The sequence below is a fragment of the Marmota flaviventris genome, chromosome 12 (assembly GCF_047511675.1).
Source record: "Marmota flaviventris isolate mMarFla1 chromosome 12, mMarFla1.hap1, whole genome shotgun sequence".
NCBI classification, from domain to species: domain Eukaryota; kingdom Metazoa; phylum Chordata; class Mammalia; order Rodentia; family Sciuridae; genus Marmota; species Marmota flaviventris.
The window spans coordinates 11,801,517-11,826,670 of NC_092509.1; the positions used below are offsets into that span (position 1 = coordinate 11,801,517).

General features: G+C 49.7%; 1 protein-coding gene across 1 annotated transcript in view; it reads right to left on the bottom strand.

Annotated features, from left to right (window-relative positions):
- The window catches only part of Pcnx2 (pecanex 2), a 169,575-nt gene that overhangs the window by 53,362 nt on the left and 91,059 nt on the right, over positions 1-25,154 (bottom strand). The window contains exons 22-23 of the mRNA XM_027948057.2: positions 11,310-11,418; positions 6,742-6,871 (exon numbers count right to left, since the gene is read on the bottom strand). Of these exons, the coding sequence (XP_027803858.2) occupies positions 6,742-6,871; positions 11,310-11,418 (239 nt within the window). The remainder of the gene's footprint in view (positions 1-6,741; positions 6,872-11,309; positions 11,419-25,154) is intronic.

The window sequence follows — 25,154 nt, forward strand, 5'->3', positions numbered from 1 at the left end:
ACACGGCCGAGCTCATTTTATGAAAATGGTACAACTGATTCCAAAACCAGACATAGTGCAAAAGGAAAAGAAAAAGGGTGGAGACAGAAAACTGCAGGCCAGCCCTTTGGATGACTATGGTGCAAAAGAGTCACATTTCTAGATCCAGGTGAAGCTAAACTGTGGGACAGGCAAACACCCCACATTAGGTAAAGTAAAGTTTCAAGGGAGTAAAGTGGGAGTGTACCCAATCCAGGACCCTAGGGGCCGCAGAGAGGAAGACTGAGGAAGGACACACAGACTGAGGAGCAGAGTGGAGAAAGACCCACCAAGTGTGCTTTCAGGGCTCACCAAGCAGGCTCTCATAATGAAGGGGCCATCGTGGCAAGGCCAACTGGCTGGAGTTCACCATCATGTCCATTTTGGGGTGTGACTGAGGCTTATGGAACATTCATAATATCGTGCAGCCATTACCACTGTTTGCTCTGGATCAGTTTCATTACCCCCCAAAGAAAGTTTGTACAGTAAATAGTCACTTCACGTCACACCTGCTCCAGTGCCCATCTGTCCTCATCGGTCTGTTCTGGAAATTCCACATTGATGGCATCACAACATAGTGGGACTTTGGTTCCAGCGTCTTAGGTGCACAGTGCTGTTTTCAAGGTCCACGCGTGTTAGCGTGTGTCATTACTTCAGTCCCCTCTGTAATAGGGTGATTTTCTATTGTAAGGATTGTGACACTTTGTGCAGCCGTTTGCCAGCTGACTGCCCTGAATTGCTTTTACTTTTCGTCAGCTGAGATACTGCTACCATGAGCATTCATGTGCCAGTTTTTGTTTGGACGCCTATTTTTGATTTTCTTGTCTTCTCACTTTCTTGATAGTGTCTTTGATCACAAAAGTTTTTAGCTTGGATGAGGTCCAATTTATTTGACTTTTCTCTATTGCTTGTGCCTTTGGTGTCTCATCAAAGGATACATTGAAAATTGTGAAGCCTTATACTTTCTTCTAAGGGTTCTATAGTTTTAGTTCTTACATTAAGGTATTTGATCAATTCTGAGTTCATTTTTGTGTATGGTGTGAGGTAAGGACACAACTGTATTCTTCTGCATCAGGATCACGTTGTTTAAAAGGGTGTCCTTCCCGCCCCCACCGCCCCCCACTGAATGATCTTGGCACCCTGTGAAAAGTCGGTTCACCACACATATATAGGTTCTTCCCTGAATCCGGAATTCCATTCTGTTGATCTGTAGGACTGTCTTCGTGTCTACACTGCAGTGTTTGTAGTAACACTGTAACTTTGTAGTCAGTTTCGAAGCCCAGAAGTCTGAGTCCTCCAACTTTCCTGCTGTTTTAGGTTGGCTGGTTTTTTGAGGTCCATTGAAATTCCATATGAATTTTAGGATGAGCTTGGCTACATATGCAGACAGGTCAGTTGTAACTTGGACAGTAATTAACTGTAGATCAGTTTGGGGGTGTACGGCCTTCTTCACAGTTTTAAGTGTTCCAATTCATGAACAGGGGTGTCTTCCTAGTCATTGTGTCTTTGGTCTTTTCAGTGATTTCCGGTCTTCGGAGGACAGTTTCTACTTCACCCATTCCTAAATACTTTGTTCTGTGGATGCTGTTGTAAACCGAATTGTTTTCTTTGTTTCATTTTCAGATTGTTCTTTGCGGGAATATAGAAATATAACTGATTTGTGTGTGTTCATCTTGTATCTAGCAAAGTCCTGAATTCAATGGTCCCCTCTCATTGCCTGTGGCTTTCTCAGGCTTCTTATCATGACACAGCGTCATCTGGTGAGTAGAAATGGTTTTGCTTCCTTTCCCCTATGGGTGCCTTTCTGTTCTGCCTGATTGCCTGGCCCAGGTAAGTGACGTATTCCCTCTAGTTACCCACAGGAACATGAGTGACAGCATCTTGATGTCACTGCACCAGCATATCTGGGGTTTTTTTGCTTGTTTTGTTTTTGGTGGAAAAGGATTAACCTTACATTTGTTTCCAAATTTGGTTTTTTCAAATACTGAGACAGGGCATGTGGAATCCTGGCTGCAGGAGCACAGGACAAATGTCAAGAGAGCACTGTGTGTCTCCCCAGCATCATTCTCTACCCTCCAGTTTGTCCTCCAAAAGGGGTTCTTTAACAATGGGGAGGGGAAAAATACTCAGGTGTCCCCAGTGGCTCTCATTTATCCAGAGAAACTACAACTCGAACACCAGCCGTCTATCAGTCTCAACTTCTCTTCAAATGAGACTTTTAAAAATCTTCATTTTCAACCCCAATGATTTTAAGATCCACTAAGAACTTTCCTTCCTTCCCAGGAAACCTCGAGGCATCCCCCAGAGTCTTCCCGGCTGCAGTGAGACCGGCTCCAGCTGTGCAAAGCCTGAACAAACAACAGTGACCCCAGAGCCACCCTCAAGGACAGCACAGGGGCAAAGGGAGCCAACGCATTGCGTCATCCAGAGGACCCGGTTATCTGGTGGTCTGTCCTAGAGTCTCACGTATGGGTTATTGTCACACTACTGGGGAGCACCTGTAGCTGGGCCCGGCTCACAAAGTGAGTAGCTGCCTGTGCACAGGTGGGAGGGCACCATGAGCCCTGGGAGCAGGACTGCTGCAAAGCCTGGGCAGGGACGTCACTCCAATTCAGCAGGAGCAGAGTCTGGGAAACACACACAGGGCCATAAGGTCAGCAGCCCTAAGTGATAGTCACAGAATGTGTTTTAATGACAAAGAGCCGCAGGGTGGTCTTCCCACGCCTGCTCTTACTGGGGAAGAAGGAGACTGCCTCCGGTGGCTGGGAAGGTCACTGGAATATTGGCTGTTCTGGGGAAGCCCTTTTAGCACCAGGGAGTGAGTCCTACCATCCAGGAGCCTTGAACCTGCCCATAAATCTCTCGCGTCACATATATTTGAGTCCCATAATGAAAGGGTTTGGGACGGTGTGTGTTTAAAAGCTGTGGCGCATTTCTTGCCTTCCTTTGTTCAGAATAAATCGGGCCCGTCTCAACACGTTCCCCAAAGCTGGAGAGGCTGAGTCCCCCCTGCTGTCCCTGCCTGGCACAGCCTTCAGTCATCCATCAACCGGGTCAGTTGCAAGGCGTGGCTCCTGGTGACCTTGAAGAGTCAGCAGGTGCAGGCAGCTGGGAAGCAGGTGGGAGGTCAGGTGCTACCCTACAGCCTGTGGTCTGCTTCTCCACTCTGCACTTTCCAAATACTTCTCTACTCAGCAATATGGAGCAGGACCCCAAGTAAAGGCACACCAGTAATGAATAATAAGCTAAACTGGCACAATCTGAGAAGTTCAACACACTGGAGTTCCTCAAAGTGTCTCCCTCCTGCAATGTATCTGCACAATATCTCAGCACCATGCTTCAAGTGTCAGAACCCCCCCCCCCCCCCAGGGACGCGTGTGAGGGCTTTCTTGTCTCTCAGCAAGCTAGCAGACGGGGCCAAGCTCACTTCTCAGAGCAGCTTTCAAACCCAGACCTGTATTGCACTTGGGGTTTGGGGCAGAGAACAGAGGAGGCAGGGCTGGCCTAGGTCACAGGTGGGTCAGTGACAGATGTATCTGGGGAGGCTCAGCCCTGAGCTGCTCCTGGGCCCCGTGTCAGATGCTGGGTCCCCACGTCAGTTCTCGCCTCCTGGTAACAGAGCTGCTGCCAACATGAGGCTCGTGTCCCACACTGCGTGCCCACTGGACAGAGGATCCAGGCCACCCATGCCCCAGGCTCTGAGACTCTCGATGGGCAGGAGTGATGGCTCTCTGGGACACCAAGCTCCATGCTTTCCTGCCTGTCACTTTGGCCAGGGCTGCAGTCTTGCCTGTTTCATGCTTACTGTGGCTTGAAGGCGACAGTGACATGGACTGCAGGTTGGGCTCTGAAGGCAGGCTCTGCCCGGCGGAGTGCAGACCTATCCCCAGTGCCCCTACCCAGCTTCAGAGACTGACCTCACCCCCTGCCCTCACCCTTCAGACGCCTCTGCTTCGCTTCTCCTACCTGAGACTCTCTCCTGCCAATTTCCCCTCATTGCTCACTTCTGCTTCTTTTGCAAAGTTCAAGACTTGGTGCCTCTCCCAACCAGACTGTCCCTGTCAGTCCCAGGGCCCCATGTCCCCCAGCTGTGGTTCCCTCTGAGCTAGCTGCTATATGACTGAGTGCATTTCACGTTTTATGGAAGATTTCTGACATAGAGGAGCAAAGCCACTGTTGGTGGGCATCTCCATTCTTTGAGAGAGCTGAGCACAGTCCCCCTCCAGGACAAAGGAGTTCCTGAGATAACTGGGAACACGGTCATACTTCATGGCCTAAATATTTGTCTCATGTTAATGACACTTTGGTTATTTAGTCAATGTTCATATAAGAAGAGAAGGGTGATAAGTCACATCAGAATGTGTTTCTGCAGCTTTCTCAGATCCTTACAGGGGATGTAAGAACACAGCCCTCCACCACTATGGTGTGTTTGCTGTTCTGCCTGGGTTGTAAGTGGGGGCGCCAGGTAGAGCTCACCTGTACAGACTGACAAACCACAGCAATCAGGATCAGGCTGGTTTAGCAATGATCTTCCTAGCTCTGGCAATGCAAACCCAGACGGAGATTTTCTTCCCCTCTGACATAATATTTTTGAATTTAATTCATTTAAGAAGTCTTTACAGAACACCTACTGTGTGGAGGACCCCCCAGAGACACAGATAAAAAATGAACCAGCCCAGAACTGAAGGTACCCACAGTCCACATCAATTCTGGATAGAATTTACAGAAGACCATGATACACATTTACTTTCCAAAGATGACAGCTACTTTTCCTGATCCCACAAGTCCTTCTTGGACCTGACAGCTTGTCCATCAACAGCTGGTAGAGTTCTGACCCTTGGAACCTGGTGGGTGTGTGACATGCTTGTAAACAACAAAATGAGGACAATCAGAAAAGCATGTGCCTTCCACCTTACTCGAGAGGACACCTGTGCTGGGCCCCGAGGCCACATGCTGGAGCCCAGACTATCACCACATGTGGAAGTCACCTGGAGAGGTGGGCCTCTGCTCTTGCAGTCCCACCTACCTCCTCGCCTGGTGACTGCAACACCATGTCACCACCATGCTGCTGAGCCCTTCCCAAATCCCTGGCTCACAGACGCCAGGCGAGGTAATAAGTTGTTTGTTGTTTTGGACACTGAAGTTAGTGGTTATTTATTATTCAGTAAGAGACAATGTGAACATAAAGACATTTATGTTTTCTAGGCACCTGCCAGGATCCCGATGAGATTTCCCTCCACGTCCTGTCCTGGTACCCACTGCTCTGCTGTCCCGAATTCTATCTGCTGAGCGCTCAGGCAGATGGGCCGCAGGAGGCGGTACGCTGGTCCCTCTCAGACTGAGTGTTCTGCTCCCCATCCCCCCGCTGCCCCAGAGGAGGAGGCATTCCCATCGGACCCCACAGGCCTGCAGGCCCTCCCACCCGAGGCTGACACTCCCCAAGTAACGCGGGGGAGCACGGATCCTGCACTGAAGGGTCTGTTCATTGAACTACATGTAAACCAGCCCTCAGCTCCAAGCCCATCGCCCTGGAGGGGGCTGAATTGTGGAAGTGAGGAGGTGAAATAATCAAGCAGAAGTGCACAAGGAACCCGAGACTTCCCTCCATCCACCCCACACAGAAAGCTCTCCTGTGATCATGGGAAACACCTGTTCCTGCAGCTCACCTGGGGATGGGGTCCCTCTGCAGAGTGTCACACTACTGAGTGCAGGCCTGTCCTAGGTCTTAGGTATGCTGGTGCATTTTCTCCTTATAAGGGGATCCTATTATTTTGTCCTGCTTTAGGGATGAGGGAAGAGAAGCCCAAGGTCTCAGTGGTAAGAGATGGAGGGGAGGGGTTTACCCAGGCATCATTTAGCCCAGGGCTGTTGTAGCCACCACACCCCCCTATCTGCACCAGGAGGGTGCCTGTTTTACGTTCGCATATACCGTCTCCTACTACCCACGGGAGCCATGATCTCCTGACTCCTCAGTGGCCCCTGAGACAGGCAGTTAAGAGCCAGAGGTGTGAGCACAGCTCAGGGCGGGGCTCAGGCACAGCAGCACAGGTGAGACACCAAGACAGAGTCCTATGCCACCTGCTGGAGACCGCCTGGTTCACAGCTCTCCCCTCCACTGACCCCAAGTCCTCCGGGCACAGCCATGAGAGCCTTAGGGTCACTCAGCTGTCCCCTGAAAACGACGCCCAGGCTGGGGTGAGGCCCAGTGGCAGAACACCTTCCTCAAAACAGCAGCACCCAAAGCAAACAGCAGCAAAAGCGATGCCCCATGCTGTCACCATGGCCTGAGAGGGTCGCCACCAGTCCCAGTAGGAAAGGAGAAGCCGCATTGCACAGAGCCGGGGTGACACACAGGCGTCCTGACCTGTGCCGGGCTCATAGAAGGGCCACCACAGGAAGGAAGCACTGCGCCCTCAGGCCGACCTTGGCACATGGAAAGAGGAGACCTGTCCAGCTCTTCCTTGGTCACCTGCTAAGACCTGGCAGCAGCCTCTCCCCCTTCCTTCACAGCTGCAGAAACCTGGAGGGGCCTTAATCACTAATTCCCAATCAGCTGTGCTCCTGCCAGGGCCCCAGAGCCCAGCCAATGAACAGGGAGTCACCAGGGAGCCAGGCTGGGCTCTGCCCACCCACAGAGAACAGAGCCCGAGGCCGGAGCTGCCATGGGGAAGTGACAGGGGACTCCAGGTATCCTGGGGCACAGGGGTCAGCATAGGCTCTTACTTGTAGTTTTTCTCCCAGAACTTCACCGGCCTGACATAGGACGTGATGAAGATGACGCTCCCCAGGAACGGGCTCAGCGGGGCGGAGAAGATGGAGGTGGCGGCCGCCTGGAAGAGCAGCACGGCAGAGTCTGGGGTCTGGAGTTAAGGCAGAGAGGACCTGTCCGATTCTGACTGGGTTCACGATGCTATTTCTCACTGAAGACAGAGGATGGGCTCTTAACCTCTCCAGGCACAGATTAGAAATACAAGGCTTCCTCCAAATCCTGGCGGCCTTGCTTCACCCCCACGCACACGGAATGCTTCTCAGGCGACATGTGCTATGGACAACGCCTAAGGACTGAGAAGAGCCGGCTGTGTTAACTAAGAGGCCACTGTGCACATTCATTGTGCACATTCTCCGGAGCACTGACTATGTGGCTTTGTAAATGAGTAAGATTAAGTGGCACTTTAAAAAATAAGCAGGTGGCATTGTTTGGGGAAGGCCACACCTGTTCCTCAGATATATACACACACACACACACACACACACACACGCAAACACACACACAATGGAAAACACACACGCACACACACACACTTTGCATACACTGAACGCAGATGGCTCATGCAGGTCTGGTTCACAGGTAAACACAGGTGCATATGGAGTCCCAGCCTCCAGGGCCACCTGCCTCCTCAGCTCTCCCACAGGCTGCTCACTTAATGACAAGTGCTGATTCGCACCCTGAAGGTGGTCAGAACACTGAGGCTGCTCAGTGTTGAACATGGTGTACTGAGCCTTTGGCCTGAGCCCTGTGGGTCTCTGGAATGGGGTCCCAGGAGCCTGGGCTGCAAGAGCAAGGGTCTGGGTGCTGGGGACAATGGGACAGACTGCCTTGCTCTCACGATGATGCATGCTGCTCCCTGATCTGCAGCAAGGGTCCTGCTGCCCACTACAGACCTGCACTGACCTGCTGCAAGGCCACCCTCCCTCCTGGAAGGCAGGCGCTGAGGCTTCTCTTTTGCCGCTGCACACACGGGCACCGCATTTCTTTATTCAGTTTCAGAAAGTTCCAGGAGGCAGTGACAGGGAATGCCCAGCACAGACAGGAGGATGCTCATTGTCAAAGTTGTTGCTGGCCTGGCCCAGGCTGTGTGATTTGGGGGCAGGAGCTCCTCAACATCTGGACTGGGAGCGGGCCTGCCGCTGACCACAGACCCTTCCCAGACATCCTTATAGATTAAGGTCAGATTTTTGGCTCCAAGAGTGCCTTTTTTTCCTCCTCCTTTTAACCCTCTCTGTTCTCTCCTGAAGCATTCCCTGCGGTCACACCCAGGGATCTGCTCTAGGCTGAGCTGTGAGGGTAACAGGAGCCTCCACCACCCTGCAATGATAAGCCATTTATGCTGAGCTGGGTTCAAATGGAGAACTACTGAGCAACAGGCTACCAAAGGCCAAAAATGCCTGTGTCTTGGGGTGGAAGCATTTTTAGCTTTCAGCCAAAGAAGAAAGTGATGGGTGACAGAGGTACCCTACTTGGTGTCCCTTGTCACCAAGGAAAGGGGAATGGCAGACTCTGAGACATTCAAGAGGGATGGAGACATCCGAGTCTAGGTGCTGAAGGGACATCAGAGCCAGGTGTGTGGTGATGACTCTGGAGAGCTGAGACGAGGATGGAAGTCACCACGGGACCCAGTGTGCCCAGGGCTCACAGGGACCAGTCAAGGCCAAGTGCTGAAGGGGCAGGCACTGCCCTTCTCTTTGATTCTAAAATTTCTCCAAAGATTACTTTGCACAGTTGTCCAGAAGTTAAGTGAGAAACTACTAGTGGCCAACAGAGAGCCAAGTATGTGGGGAGGACATGCGAGGGCATAGGATAGGAGTGACCACATGGCCTCCAGAGATGCTTCCTGGGGGAGAATCCTTGGGAACATATAGCTGACTCGGAGTAAACAGGGAAGACTAAGCCCGGTCCAGGGATGCTGAGAGGGGCCCCCAGGAGCAGAGCCACCTGAAGCCCTCTTCAGTTCCTTCCAGCAGAGAGGGCCAAGTGCTTGCCCTCTAGCATAGGCGGGACTTCTTTAAAAGCACATTTAAAGTGAAAACATCAACACCAATAATTAAAAGATAAAAGAAAAGGTCACCAAAGGCAGCCTTCCTTCCAGGGTAACGTGGGGAGACTAGTCGCCAGAAGACAACAGCCTTGGGCAGTGTATGGGTGTTGAAGGGTGAGCAAGCTTGTCTTTCCCTGGAGGTTTGAGCTCAGACACCAACAGAGGGATCAGGGGAAGGCATGCTGGCACTGGAAAAGCAATCTCCCCACGGTGCCCCGCAGGCCCAAGAGCTAATTCAATTCTAAAACAGAGAGAATTATTCCATTCTCAATGCCAGGATGGAGACCACAGTTTCTTAATACAGTAATAAAATAATTAACATTTCAAAATTAGTCAGGATTCAGGGCTGACGTCTAGGAGCCTGGCAGCTTTGTCTGGGTGGAGAATATACCCCCATTCTCAGCTATTTACCCCGTACATCCTGAGCAGAATGCTATTGGACTCCAGGTGGCAAATATCTACTTTGTGACTGAGCAGAGGTAGGAGGTGCATGTGCACAAGGTAGGGAGCAGCCCTGGACGCCACAACACCAGGGCAGTGGCCCCTGTGGAGGCTCCTGCCTTAGCCAAAGGGAGGGAGCAGGCATCACTCACAGGGCCTGGCCAGGAAGGAGGCATGGGGCTGGATGGAACGTTCTAAGGCTGAAAGGCAGATGCCCAACACAGCCCCCCTTCTCCAGTGACTCGTTTACTTAGGAGAATCACCTACACACCAGGGAAGCCCCCAGCCTGAGCGTGCTGTGTGCAGGCTGAGATCCAGGCCAACGCTGTTTCAGGTGCCCTCACGTTCCCAGGACGCGGGCTTGTGCCTTGGATGCTGCATGTGTCCAGGGCAGCAACAGACAGCCACGCACTCCAGCAGCCCCTGCTCAGCTCTGGGACCACCACACCCACCCAACGAGGCGTCACCAGCTGGGTGGCACAAGCAGCCCTGCATACACTGGTCAGCACCAGGCTCTGAAATCCTACTGCCACTCCCGCTGCAGAGCTGCATGGCAGCCATGATTTCCACTAGCTAGTCCTGCTTGAAATCCTGGATAAGAGACCTCAGACACAGCAGAGATACATAAAAACTGCCCCATCTTCTTTTGAAGGGTCCTGTTGAGTAGACTCAAGCACCTGCCACTGTAGATAATGCCTGCATCCAAAGGGCAGCAGGGCGGGGCGTGAGCTCACATCTCCTGCCAGACAACCTTGAAACACTTCAGAAATAGCAATAACAATGAGGCCTAAGAATAGAAACGCAGAACAGTGGGCATTGTGGGCCCAGCTCTCATCTGCTTAACTCCTTTTTTAAACAAATAACCTCAGAGGAGAGCATTTATAAGACCCAGGCTGTTACTGCCGAAAGATGATGCCAGGCGTGTTTCTACTCCTGAATACCCTGTTCCATCCCAGAGATTCCTCATGAGTTGTCTTAATGAGGCTTCTGCAGATTTCAGGAGGAAGGAGCTGCAGGCAGGAGCTACAACCCGCTAACAATACCCAGGGAGGGCGGCAGAGTGAGAACCAAGGCTCTCTCACCACAGCTGCCGGTAAGAATGGCCTAGGAGGTGGGGAACAGTGTTTCCGTTAGGAAACAGTGTGATTTAGAATGGTCCTCCAGGATCCTGATTCTAACTGGGTCCAGCCCACGTCTTGGAAACACAGGTTTGCAGAGTACGAATCAGTGGGCTGAGATCTCTCAGGGAAAATTTCTGGCCTGAGTCAAGAATTTTTCAATTAATCTCTGCCGTCAAGAGTACTTTTTATCAATTTCTTTCTCTCTGTCTCTCCACACAAGCACACACATGAGCATGAAATTCAGCTGTGTGGAAGTGATCTTTAGAAGGGGCATCTCAAGTTTGTTTTGAAGTGGATAGGAATAAATTATCATTATGGAAACATGTAAATATACAAAGACACCAAGCCTTCTTGGCTAATATCACTACCAACAAAACAGTAATTTCTCAATACTCAAGATTTTTCAGTATTCAAAAATATTTGGTTAATTCTGTGTGCATCTAATTCAGGATTGTTGAATATTGATGAAGTATATATAAAATACCAGTATTAAATCAAAACATAATAGACATGATACCTGATAGCATGATGAATGCACCAGCCATGTCCTCAGTGTCTAATGACTGTGGGTCTGTTTGCACTAATCTCCACAAGTCAAACCAATAATTTAAGCAGTTAATTTCCATTTAAAAGACAGGAAGGATCTCTAAATGCAGAGCTGGGCATGGGAAATGGGAGGATCAGAAAAAATAAAAGCAATTTTTGAATATGCACAGAGAAGCAGTGAGAGTTCAGAATCGCAAAACATTTTTGAAAGCTAAGTGGCCTGAAGGGGATTCAAAGTGCCTCCTCATGTCCCATTAAGACGTAACTGCAGAGACTTGAAAGTCTGCTTCTTGCCAGGTTCAGTGAAAAGCTCGCCCTGTAAAATGTGCACCTCAGCTTGGGGCCAGGACAGAAGCAGAAAGGATACGAGGGATGGCAAAGAGCTGCGCGAACACGTGGAAGGAGGAGCCCCACGCCATCTGCCAGGGCGCCACGTAGGTCAGCACGAACCGGATCTTGTGCAGCAGGTCCCCGAGCTGAAAGCAGAGGAGACATTCATCAGAGAGGCCCATGGTATCTGCGTCAAGGTCATTTAGAGGACATGCATCACAGTCAGGAAGGGGCAACGAGACTGTTATTGGTCTTACTTTCCTTTGTCCTGTAGGCAACACAGCTATTTAAGGATATTTGAAAGAAGCAATAGGAGGACCGGAAGGAAGCCTGCCTGTTCATCTCAACAGACTTGTTCCTTCAAGCTATGGCTACGGTGTGTGTTTTTGCCAGTCACAGCTTGGCTGCTCCCTTCATATGGGATCTTTTACAGGGAGATTCGTGCAAAACCTAGCATCCCCGACATTGTTGAGGTTTTTGAAAATATCAATTTCATTTCATCTGCTCAGCTGCTCTTGCTGAATAAAATAGCTCCATGTCATTGAAGTGAAAGTTACAAAACACTTAGGAAAGCCAAGGCTGGGTGCGGAAGCTGCTCATCGGCAGGCAAGAAGCAAAAGGGAAGAGTGAGCTCTGGGAGGGCAGAGCGAGGGTAGGGGACCTGTGGGCTGAGGAAGAAGACGGAAGGGGGAACATGCTCCGTAGTGTTGGCTGGAGACGAGACTGCGCCTGTCCGTGGGAGGACAGGTGCAGGGGTCAGCCACCTGGCTGCTGACTTGGGCTTTGTGTCAGGTGACCGAGGAGCCATGGCTGTCCAGCTCTGCTGCCGGCACTCGGTGCAGAGTCTGTGTGCTGCAGGCTGGTGCAGAGTCTGTGTGCTGCAGGCTGGTGCAGAGTCTGTGTGCTGCAGGCTGCTGCAGAAGGACCCAGACAGGCAGCACCACAGCCTAGGACAATGGAGGGCTTGTCCCCAGACTTGCTGGCTTTCAAAAGACAATGAGAGACATTCTCCACCAAGGCCATCGAGTGAAGAGAAGAAAAAAATTAAATTTGACTCAAGAAGCATTATACAGCACATCAGGAAGCCAGAGTGAAACTGGACCTGGGCTGGGGAGAGAGCTGTCAAGCGGGGGTTCAGAGAGCCAAGAGGACTCAGCCCTCTGCCAAGAGCCAGCTTTGTGGTTCTAGAACACAGGTGAGGAGGCTCAGGCTTGTTGCATGAAGACGCAAAGGGAGCAGAAGTGGGTAAGCAGAGTCCTCTCCAGATCCTGCCTCGCTTGTCTCATCTCGCGTCTGTGGCTCCCACACGCACCCTGGATAAACCTAGTTCTGGATAAACATTAAGGTAGAAATAAACACCTTGGCTAGGCCACTGGTGATGAACCAGGATGAGAGGTCTCCCAGAGACCCACATACGCACAACCCTGGGCAGCAGAGATCTGGCTTGTAGAGAGCCCTGGGCATCCATGTGCCCACCAGGGACACCAGCCATGAGCTAGCAATGAGCTTGAGTGACAGCTGCAGAATTGCAGGTGGAGACAAGAGAGAGGCAGAGGGAAGAGGATGGGAGAGGCGTGGGGAGGAAGAGCCGCGCAGATGGGCTTGGGGACGCCTGGTGGATGGACTCAGAAAGGGAGCTGGACACCTAGCTCTTGCAGATGACCGCTTACTGCCTCCACCTTGACTGCCTGCTTCATGGCAGAGGGCTGATTACCATGGCATTGGGGTCTGCTCAGGGAGGTCATCTCCATGTCAGTCCAGGGCTGGCCAAGGCCTCCTGGACCCAGGTGGACAGGGCTCCACAGCCCTTGCCTTTGGAGTCTGATAGCTAAAGAAGCAGCACCCTACTCCACCTACCAGCTCGAGGTCCCACCTATTAGGTCCACGTGAAATGGTCTCCCCATCTCACCTTGCCAGCCACCAGGTGCTGGCATGGATGAGAGACCCAGAGTTCTAAGCCAGACTCAGGCCTGGCTCCTTCTGGGAAAAGAGGGTTCCCTTTCAAAGCTGGTGTCGCTGCCTTTCCTCCCCACCATCAACCCGACTAGACAAGGAACAGGAAAGTGCCCTGCAGGAGACACTCACACACATCACTTCTGGGTCCCGAGAAGTGGCCACACCCCCTTGCTCATTTGGGCCCAGCTGCCTCCACCAGTCACACGCCGCCGGATCAGAGCCCCTCTCGCCCCCCACCCTGCTGCTGAGAATTCCTGTGTGGTTATTAAGTGCCAGTCTTGTGGCACACGAAGTGAAAACTGAAGCATGAGCAAGGGCCCTCCAGGGAGGCACAGCCCCCAGTGCCCTGAATGAATAGGGCACGGAAAGCAGCTCCGCTGGGCTCCCTGCACACTGGTGTGTCCTGGGACTCGCAGCCGCCTCTGGAAGAGCTGTAAGTAGGTCAGGCGCAGCTCTGCAATCAGCCAGGCTACCCTGGGGAGCCTCATCTGCAAGTTTAACGCTCTCCCAGGTCCGACTCCGCTGCATTATGATTAAGTGAATCTATTACAATTATTTTTTGCTTAGCCCAGCAACTTGTATTCACGCACAAGCAAAACCAGCTTCCAGACGTCTGAAGGCTCCGAGCACCAGTGCCCCTGCTCTGATTGCAGCAGGGCCCCAGGAGTCTCCCTTCTTCCCCTTCTCTGTGCCTCAGTCTTTCTCAAGAAAACTGAAGAAGGAAATGCAGGCTTGCTAAGATCTTCTACTTGGGCTAAGAACGTAGACTCTGCTCTTCTCAACCACTGAAGATGCCCGTCTCCTGAGCGTCAGTTCTTTAGGTCACTGGTTCCTGACCACATGGTATTTAGTGGCCCCTCTGCGACACCACAGGAGGAAGCAGCAGTGCTGGGGGCGGGGAGCTCACCTCCCAGTGCCAGGAGTGTGGCTGGAGTGCATCCCACCCAGGTCTGGATCACAGCTCCAGCTCTGCTCCTGCATGTCCACGTTGAAATAGGGGTGATGGCCCCTCCTTCCATGCCAAGCCCAGACCCTCTCAACTTTTAGGGTAGAAAGCCAGGCTCAGAGAGGTTTAGTGGATTGTACAGGTCACACAGGAAGTTACTGGCCTACCTTAAACCAAAATCCATCACCATATATCCCTCCTTGAAGTGCAGCTCTATGAACCACAGCAACAGGAAGTACCGGTGTTACACAGCACCGGGAAAAGGTCTCCCTAACCACCACTCAGCACACAGCAGGGCCACAGGCACAGGCACGACAGACCATGGTCACAGGGACCTGTTCTTCCCAGCCACAATGGTGAGGAGCCTGGCCTAGCCTGGAAGAGCCTTTCAGGATAAATGCCATCAACAAGGCACAATGTCACTAACAAATCTGGTGACATGCACGTGGAGGGAATGGCAGCCTGTGGGGCCACCTATGCTTGCTGAGCTCCCAGCTCCCAGGTAGATGGCTCATACCTTTATTCTTAAAGTGTGTCGAGGCAGGATCCAGCTTAAAAAGACTCACCTCCACATCTTCTCTTTATATTCTATCCTCTTTCAGGGGGAAAATGGGTTGGAGAATAAAGCACCCGTAGGAGCCCAAACAGAGCTGACTGCACATAAGAGGAGCCTAAGCCCCGATCACCATGAGCACAGCATGTGCAGTGGCTCTGCACTCTGCACTAGTCCACAGTGTAGGGAACCACATGATGCTAAAGGTCAGGTGGTACAAGTAGCCTCACCAATGCCTTCCCCATGACATGGCCATGCGCTGGGTCTAACACTGCACTGCAGACCTCGACACAGAAATCCCAGGTGGGTCAGCCACGAATCTGCACCCTGTAGGGCAGCCCCCAAATGTCTGCAGTTAAGCTCTCTCCCAAGACTTCCAGGGGATTATGTTATGTGTTTAGAGTGTGGCCAGGGCCAGAACTAGCTATGCTATGGTTAGTCAAGGCCAGAAGCACTAGGGTTCAGTGTGTAGTGACAAAGTCGTAGATATCAACTTGCAGTGAGCATGCGCCCTATATAGCCTGTTGGCCGTGCGCCTTCTTTGTGTGGCCTGTGTACAAAAAAGGCCTATGGAAAAGACTCAGGGTGTAAAAATGGGCAAATGGAGACAAAATGGGGCCAAATGAGGACTAAAATTGAACTGGCTGGGGACTAACACTGAAGCTGGAGGCTGAGGCCACCTCTGAAAAGCACATGTACTATCCTAACTGCGTCTCCCACCTTCTTCCTCCTGGCGAACCCCCAGTCCGTCTTCTGGTCAGAGCCCTGCATGGCACACCAAGAGGAGGCTTTGGGGCCTCTGTTTCTGTGATGCTTACCTCACTCCTGTCTCCTACCTCCACGATCCTAACTCAGCTTGATTGCACTGCGTGACAAACCTCACAAGCCTAAAAAGAGAAAGCCAAATTCTTTGTCTTCTTTCCACCGAAAACACTAGGAAAGAGGAAAGAAAATCACAACAGAATAATTTTGGCTATCTCCCAAAGAAAGAAAGCCACCATAAATATTGTCATTTCAAATGACCTGTTTTGGCACTATCTTTTCAGTTGAGCATAGACATGCTGTTGTACATCTGCTGTAAATAGTAAAGCCAACTGTGTACATCCACAAAACATCCTAAAGAAGTGTCACCAAGTAAAGGTGACCCCCAAAACCTTCCTTGCTGGTACATTCCCCAGTAAGGCACAGGCCATCTTTCTCTGGGGACTGCCCCATCCCAGGGACAGAGTGGGCCAGGCATTGGCCTTGCCCATGTTTGGGCACTGTCTCAGAAGCTGTTTGTGCACAGCCCAATTTGGTGGAAGAACAGCAATCCCTTTCAACCCCAGGCGCGACTTTCCGTCCTGCTCCGACTCCCCACAGGTTATGCCCTGCGGGCTGGTTCTACGACTCCAGGGCCCCTGTGCTTGGCTGTCAGACCAGCAGCTCTCCTCCTCGGGAAGATGTGCACTTCAGTGACTGTCACACCAATCTGGTCACCAACACCTGAACTTGAAGGTACACACGAGGCTGAAAGGACTCACAGAAACAGACGGAGCCAAAGGGACGTCGAGTCCAGAAGTAAAGAACAGAGAGGACGCTGGGTCTCTGGAGGGCCTGTAGCAGAGGAAGACCTGAGGCAGTCCAGGGGACAAGTAGTGAATGAGTAGGGGGCCAGCTGAGGGCCTGAAGGCCACAAACAGAGGAACTGAGGGGACTGTCAGACATGGGGCACAGGGGGCCACATGGGAAGTGGGAAAAGGCTCAAGAGGGTGGAAAGGGGAATCCAGTGACATCTCAGACCTGGGGCCCCACTTTTGGTGGGGAGGGAGGGTCACTTTGATAGAATAACAAATCAATAACAGAAAATACGATGAACACACGTTGGGATATTAGATTTAAATCAAACTATTCTGGCTGAAAACGTGACATAGAATTTTATTACATAACCCTAATGAATCATCCAGGTGGTGGTTGTAACTGGTGACCAGGTGAATTTCATGTCAGGAGGAGTCCACCTCAGCAAACACTTGTGCTCAGTACCTATCACGCAGCTCCCACTGGAGGTCAATAAACCACCTAGGACACAAAACAGAGAGGCCAAGGGGCACCTGTGACAGAAGAGGACACTATACATGCAATTAGAGTCCCCAAAGGAAAATATAGAGAGAAGCAGGAGATATTCTTGTTGAGTGATGGTCCAGAAATACCCAGAATTCAGGATGTAGGGTCACTACACTGAAGAACCACATCAAGTCCTGTACCACATACAAGAAACTTTTCCTCACTCATATGATCAAAGAGACCACATAAGATCAAAGTCAAAGAGAAAATCATCTTTCTTAATGGATAACCTACAAGAGAGTTGTAGATGGACAGCTGACTTCCTATTGGAAAGAATATGCTAGAAGACAATGTCATAATGTTTTCAAAGTATTAAGAAAAAATATCAAATTAGTATTTTGTACATAAGTGCAGTGTTGCTCAAGTAAGAGGTGGAAACATAGACCTTTTAGAAAAAAAACAAAACACCCACAGAACTTTGCAGAAAGAACAGTGAAAGAATACACTAGAGAAAGGACACTATTACGGTGTCAGAAGAGCTATGCGAGGAATGATCCATGTGAGCGTGAAATGAAATATCATAAATATTTAAGGTAGGAAGAGAGAATCAGAGTTAAAGTCTACAGTTCTCATATTGTCTGAAGGGGAGAAGGTTTAATTTTGTACGCTAATTGAGTGTATTTATTAATAATGTAAGAGTAACCACTAACAAACTGAAGATTTCAAACTTTTATTTCAAACTGGAGAACCTGCACCACAGAGACACTGCCTCCCACATGCATAAGTTCTGGCTCAGCAGGTCTGAGATAGAGCCCAAGAGCATGCATTTCTTATTATTCTAGGTGCTGCTGATGCTGCTGGTCTAGGCATCACACATGGCCAATCATGCTCTAAAGGACATACAATATTCTATCTCTAAAGTCCTGGAGGGAAAAATAATTCAAAGAAAGTTCATTTCATTCATCAGAAGGAAGAAAGGGAAGGATGAAGAAAAAACATTATAAATAAAATTCAAATACCAGGATAGAAAACAGTTCAAACATATTGGTAATCATAGCAAGTGTAAATGGATAAAATTTGCCAACCAAAACACAGAGTCTCAGTGTGCATTAAAAAGAAAAATCTTAGCCAAGTGTGGTGGCCCACGCCTATAATTCCAGTGGCTCAGGAGGCTAAGGCAGGAGGATCGCAAATTCAAAGCCAGCCTCAACAATGTCAAAGTACTAAGCAACACAGTGAGACCCTGTCTCTAAATAAAATACAAAATAGGGCTGGGGAAGTGGCTCAGTGGAGGAGTGTCCCTGAGTTCAATCCCTGGTACCAAAAAAAAAAAAAAAAAAAAGAAAGAAAAGTCTTGCCGGATCTTTTTATAAGAAATACCAAAATTACCTAGAAAGTTTTAGGTAAAAGAATAAAAAATAAAAAAGATATGAGGTATCCCACGAAAGCACACATATGCCTTAATCCACTTGAATGGGTCAACTGGGTAGTAACTGTAGGCAGGTGGGGTGTGGCTGGAGAAGTAGGGCAATCTGAGTGCCTTTGTTATATATTTTGACCTTGTTGAGAACTCTCTCTGCTTTCTGATGGCCATTTCCTGAATTGCCTTCCTCCATCGCATTCTTCTGCCATGATGTCCTGTTTCACCGTGGGCCCTGAGGAATGCAGCCTGCTGTCTATGGACTGAGACCTCTGACACCATGAGCCCCCAAATAAACTTTTCCTCCTCCAGTTGTTCTTGCCAGGTGTTTTTTTGTCACAGTGGCAAAAGAGCTGGCCCAAACAAAAGGTATCAGGTAAATTCTAGCCACAGGAAAGCTGGGTTACCTGTATTAATATCAGACAAAACAAACTTTTACTCAAAATAGATAAACAACAGGACATAATGACAAAAGAGGGGACTCACTAAGAAGATAGTTAATATTCTGTACTTCATGTGCAGTCTCAAAGCAGCTGCTGAGATCCGCACATCTTCAACAATGAACAAATCCACCACGCCTGTCACTCACCCAGACAGCCAGTAAATAAGCACACAAAATACCTTGACAAACAGAATCGACAAGCATCTAAGAGGGATGTATATTACAACTTCACAACCAACTAAAAAAGAATATAGTTGTCAGGCAAATGTACATTTACAAGAATTGATGATTTATCAAACCACTAAGGAAGTCTTCACCAATGCTGAACATTACTATTATGCCTACGGCTTTGCAATGAAAAGTTAATAACAAAAAGTTGCTAATACAATAGCAAAATACAACCACAAACCTTCGCATTTGGATGTAATAACAACAACAAAATAACAATGAATTAGTTAAGAACAAATGATAGTAAAAATTAGAAAATATTTAAAAATAAATGACAAGGAAAAGCCCCAGTACCAATCAGAAGTCAGCTAAAGCCGTGGAGAGGAAATTGATACAGCTTTACAATGTGCATTGTAGAAAAGCTCCATAGTTTATATTGGGAGCTAGTTTTAAAGCTGAAATCAGAGAATAATATTATGAAAGCTGAAAATATAGTTGTTGCCATCCTTAAGTCAAAAAATCCTCAATAAAATATTTACAAAACGAACCTGTAAATGTATAAAAACACATCATCATCCAATCTGGTTCATCTCATAATGGCTTAGATTTTTTTTTTAAGTGAATGTAATTTACAAAACTAAAAAGGCATAAAAGAAAAACCATATGGTGCTCAGTTGGTGCAGGAAGGATGTTAAATAAAGTCAACACCCACACATAAAAATCCCTGAAAAACCAGCAGCAAAAGAATTCTTCTTAGCCTGACAGAGGCACCCATGTAGCAAGCGCCACATTTAATAGTAGAATACCAGAAGTATTCAGCAGGAGGTCTCCAGAAAGATGAACAGGACTGACCTACAGTAGGAAAGAAAGAAGGACCAGGAAGGGAGACAAAGAGCCAAGGAGGGAGAAAGGAACTGGGTGATGGTTTGTCTTGGTGAAGAGCAGTCCAGGAACTGAGAGCGGTGGGGAGAAGGCAGAGGGGTGGGCTGGGAGGCAGAGGGAAGCACAGCAGGCCTCCAGTGGATGGCCTCCTCCAGCCAGACACTTCAGGCCTGCAGAGAACACAGCAGCCCGGAACCTGGGCTACCCTCTTATCCCATAACCGTCCATGAGAGCACCCACAAATGCCAACGCATAGCCCTTCCCACTGTGCCACCTATCAAGAGGTCTCATCTCTGCTCACAGATTCAGGAACAAAGAGTGACCCTGGGCCTGTGTGTGGGCATCTCTCTTGTGGAGGCAGAGGGGGCGCAGGTTACGGGTGCTGGAGAGGGGCTGGGAAGGGGCTAGGGAGGAAGGGGGCCAGGGTGGATTTCAGCATTGGCCACGCAGCTGGAAGTCTTGAGTACAGGACGCATAGGAGCAGAGCAGGCTCTTCCTGGCGATCCCACAGCACTGCTAAGCATGAAGCTACAGCATCACAGCATGTAGTTAGCAGGCCAGCAGGGTGACATCAGCTTGTCCCATGAAGAAGATCTACAGTGGAGCAGGCTGTGGTCTATCCTCAGTTGTGCAAGAAGGACTCGGAGGACCCCGAGCTCTGAGTAAGCCCACAGTGTAAGCAGACAGCAGGTGCAGCCAAGGACACTCACGAGAAGCCAGGAAAACCGAGATACCACGTGCAAAGCCAGCAGAGGAACTCTGGGCCACCTTCCCTCCTCCCACACACCCCATCCCCTGGGAAGTGAGCGATAAAACAACGTCCAACCACCGCATCCACGTCGGACTCCATTCCTCAAACACCAGTTTCCGGTCTCTGACTCCCCTGGATTCAGTCATGCACACTGAGTTGTCCTCATGGCCTGCACCCGTGGGCACTGCAGGAGGCGGGAGACAATGATACACAGTGGCCCCGCACTGGAGGCACTTCTAGTCTTCCAGGGAACAGGGATGCTGTGGCCTGCACTCTGTTTCTGGACAAAACCATCCCACGGCACCTGAGCGTGAACGCAGAGAGCCTGGCGCTATAGTCACAAGGTGGCTACGGGAACATTCCACCTGCTGTTCCATGCAGTCTGGGAACAGGACAGTTGAGTCTGGGTCTGAGTGTGAGAATTGCGGGTCGACACAGCAGTGTCCTCCCCAGAGACCTCCCCTTGCCCACTCGCTCTGGACGCTGCTCAGGGTTGGGGTGTGTCAGTAAATGAAAGAGACAGAACCTTTGCCCTATGTTGGTAAATGAAGGCCAGAATCTCTGCCCTGGTGGAACTTACATGAGGACACCTGGGAGGAGCATTTCTAGAGAGCAAGGGGACCATGTGACACAGGCGCAGCAGAGCAGAGGGCTTGCAGGAACACCTGGGTCCAGCAAGGGGAGAATGGGAGAGGAGGCCAGTGTGGCAGAGGAAGCAGGTGCGCTGGCCTGTGGGCCACTGTGGTGCATTTGGCTCCTACTTGGTGTGAATTGGGAACTGATGCAGGGTTGGGGCCAGAGAGGGGATGACATCTGGTGTGTGGTTCTAAAGAGGGACTTGAGGGTCTCTTGGTTCCTGCTCTGATGTGTGACGAACTTGGAAGTTGTCACTCCTGTGCTAACAAGAAAAAGCCGGACAAACTGACAACCAGTGACTCCTTAGACCCATGGACCACTGCTGTCCTGGGGTTGAGGCCACTTGAGAATATGGAGAGACAGGCGCATCCCGAGAGCCCCCACTGAGCCCTGCTTGCCTGGGAGAGAAGCAGCTGGAGCCTCAACTGGCAGGACCTGTAAGTGAGGTGTGGTGACTCCTGGAGGCCGAGGGTGAACCAGCATGCGACCAGATCACTGGGGGCACCAGAGCCTCAGAGAGGACCCTGAACCCACGGTTTTACCTCTAGAAACCCCACGAGGTTCTCATGGTGCAGGTCTGAGAACCACCCCCTCCCCAGGCTCCAGCAGAGTCAGAGGAAGCCACAGGCCTCACCCCTAGACTGGAGGGCTCCACAGAAGCTGCGTCCAGGTGGGAGGGACGCAGCCTCCCAGCCCACTCTGGGTGTCTCCCACAGGGAGGAAGGAACAGGGTCACCAGGGGTGGGTGCTCCAGGGAACCAATTAGGGAAGGACACGGAGGGCCCAGGGAATAAAGCCATAAGGCCCTGGAAACCTCCCAAAGGTCACAGCCCCAGACACAGGCCTGGTAAAAACACTTACCCAGAACAGAATCCTCCAGTCCCCACACCGTGCACAGCAAGAGGGACCAACACAGCAATACGGAGGGGGTACTACAAGACGGGGCCCTCTGAGGAGGGCTATTAGGAGCCAGAAGTTAAGAGGAGACAAAACCAGGAGCTCTGGAAAGACCTGAAGCTAAAGGGAAGTCAGTTAAACACAGTCCAGCTCCCAGTCAGCTCAGTGGCAGTCCTCACACCAAATGCCTGTGTCCTCCGACCTGATACAACAGGTCCTGCTTTCATCAGAGAAGGAAGGGCATAGAAAAGGCAAGAAGAGCAGTCTCAAGAGGCAAAGCAGGCGACAGACGCAGACTGCGTGTGACACAGACGTGAGTCACCTCACAGAGGACTTAAAATCACCACGGTTAATATGCTCAAGAGCCCGCAGGACAGGTGGATAGCATCTGTGGACAAATGGGTAATGGACAAGAAAGGGAATCCTAGGAAAGTATCAGAGGGGCCACCCTCACCGCTGCCGCCATTGCTGCCACTGATTCCGCTGCTGCCGGCTGAGGTCGCCAGGTCTGCTTTCTGGGTGCTACTGCCACAGTAGAAACCGCTGCCCCAAATGCAACTGAAGCCTACACTGCTGCTGACCCCTGAGATCTCCTGATGACACTGCCCCCACAGTTGCAGTTGCTGCTGCCCCTGCAGCCACCCCTACAGCTGGCCTACGGCCTGCTGCCAACCACCACCGCCACTACCGCTGCCACCATGGCCTAGAGGACTGCTGTGGGGAGACTCCAGGTTTGGCTGCATGTGGCTGCACCCATTTTGGAACACCAGCCAGGGCCGGGGGCCTGGGTGCCAGCAGCTTTGCCACCACAAGAGCCTCTGTCTGGGAACTCCAGCTGGGACCTGCAGGTCCAGTGTGGGGGTGCCTGCGGGTTTGGAGGAGCCTGGGGTCTTCCAGTTGAGAATGCTGGTGGCCCCTGTCTTGCTGCTGCATCTTGGGTTGCTCCTTGGCATGAGAGCATCCCTGGTGGTCTCTCTGCAAGTGGGAATAGCATTGAGACCTTGGGACTGCAGCGTGGCCAAGCCTGAGGTACCTGAAGCCCAGATCTGTGGGATAGAGACTGGGTTTCGAGGGCTGATCTGGGTCTGGTGATCACAAGAGATAGGACTGAGAATCTGTTGAACCCTGACAGTGACAGTTTGACTTTCTAGCAAGACTTATTTTATTTTTTGATTCACTAATCTCTCTACCATATTTGGAATAGAAAGTTTTATATGCATCAGTGTGTGGAGAACAATGACGTATGATTGGTGTTTTGCATTTTTGTTGTATTCTTATGTCTTTATTTTTTTTTTCCTCTTTGTTTGTATTCTTCCTCTCTTGACTATTTTCTTTCTAACTTTTCTCCAAACAACAGCCAATCTCTGTCGGATCCTCTTCCACTCTTCCTGTGAATTTTTACTTCTAGCTTCTCTCTTCCTCCCTTGCAAATATTGCATACTACACTACCTCTGTTCTCTCATTCACCATTTGAAATTGTAAAACGTTTTAACAAGTATTCTGTTTATACTATAGATAGTTATTGAACTCATCATTTTGGTTTAATATGAGAAAGCCCTAGATGCCTTAGTGGGAGTTATTAGGTTTAAGGCTATATGTGTGTACATTGGGTGCTGTTGATATTGGTCTCACCAGTAAAGGTGAAGTGTGAGAAACCTTCAGGGACACTCTAGGTCTACAGGGTAGAATCTACCCTGCCTTAGATCCATACTTTTAGATGGGAAAACACACTAACAATCTGAAAATACAAGAGAATAAAGCATCCCAAACAAACCAAGATGATTAATAACAGAAGGCACTGATAACACAGTAGAAGAAATGTCCAAGAAGGAGTTTATATTGTATATAGTTAAACTGATATGTGAAGTAAAGGATGGTATAAGAGTGAAATCAAAGAAAAAAAACAGAAAGTGAAAGACCACTTCAATAAAGAGTTAGAGATCATGAAAAAAAAAAAAAAACAAGCAGAAATCCTCGAAATGAAGGAATCAGTAAACAAAATTATAAATTCAATAGAAAGCATCACCAACAGAGTAGACCACTTGGAAGACAGAACCTCAGAAAATGAAGACAAAATATATAACCTTGAAAGTAGAGTTGAACATGCAGAGAAGATGGTAAGAAACCATGAACAGAACATCCAAGAATTATGGGATAACATGCAAAGACCAAATTTAAGAGTTATTGGAATATATGAAGAAGCAGAGATATAAACCAAAGTGATACACAATCTTTTCAATGACTCAATAGCAGAAAATTTCCCAAGCCTAAAGAATGGAATGGAAAATCAAATATAAGAGGACCCCAAAAGTACAAAATTACAGCAGACCCACACCAAGACACATAATGAGAATGACTAACACACAGAATAAAGATTAAATCTTAAAGGCTGTGAGAGAAAAATTTAAAAAAAAAAATCACGTATAGGGGGAAACCAATTCAGATCTCAACTGATTTCTCAGCCCAGATCCTCAAAGCTACCAGGTTCTGGAATAATATATTCAAGTTCTGAAAGAAAATGGATGCCAAACAAGAATTTTATATCCAGCAAAATTGTTTCAGATTTGAAAATGAAATTAAAACATTCCATGATAAATAAAGATTAAAAGAATTCATAACTAGAAAGCCTACACTACAGAGCATTCTCCAAAAATATTCCATGAGGATAACGTGATAAAAAAAGTGAAAACCAGCAAAGGGAGGATCTACACTAAAGGGACATTCAACCAAATGGGAAACTAAGACAAAAAGCTGTGATGGTCAGGGGAGAGGACAGTCACACAGGGTTCTGGTGAGTGGACTGGACCAGCAAAGCCTCATATCTTGCAGAGAGAAACCCTGAGAGCAGGGCAGCCTCTGGACCAGCCCTGGAGGCTTCCAGACCACCTCTAGGACTCACTGAAGGGGGCTTCTCAACAGGCATGGTGAACTGAGAGGGCATCACTGTGCCCACCTCACAAGGGCACTTCCTGGCTCCTCACCGCTCTGCCGTCTCTGTCACCTCACAAACACTGTCTGTTTCCCTAACTGTCTTCATGCTGGCTTCATGCTGGCTTTCTGTTGCCACTCTCTGGAGATGAGCGGGGAGCAGGCTTCTGGGCGAGGTGGGCACATCCGGGCGCAGGCCCCACTGTCTGTCTGTCTCCGGGCTTGTCTCTTTGTGTTCCTTTCCCTTTTTCTTTTAGACA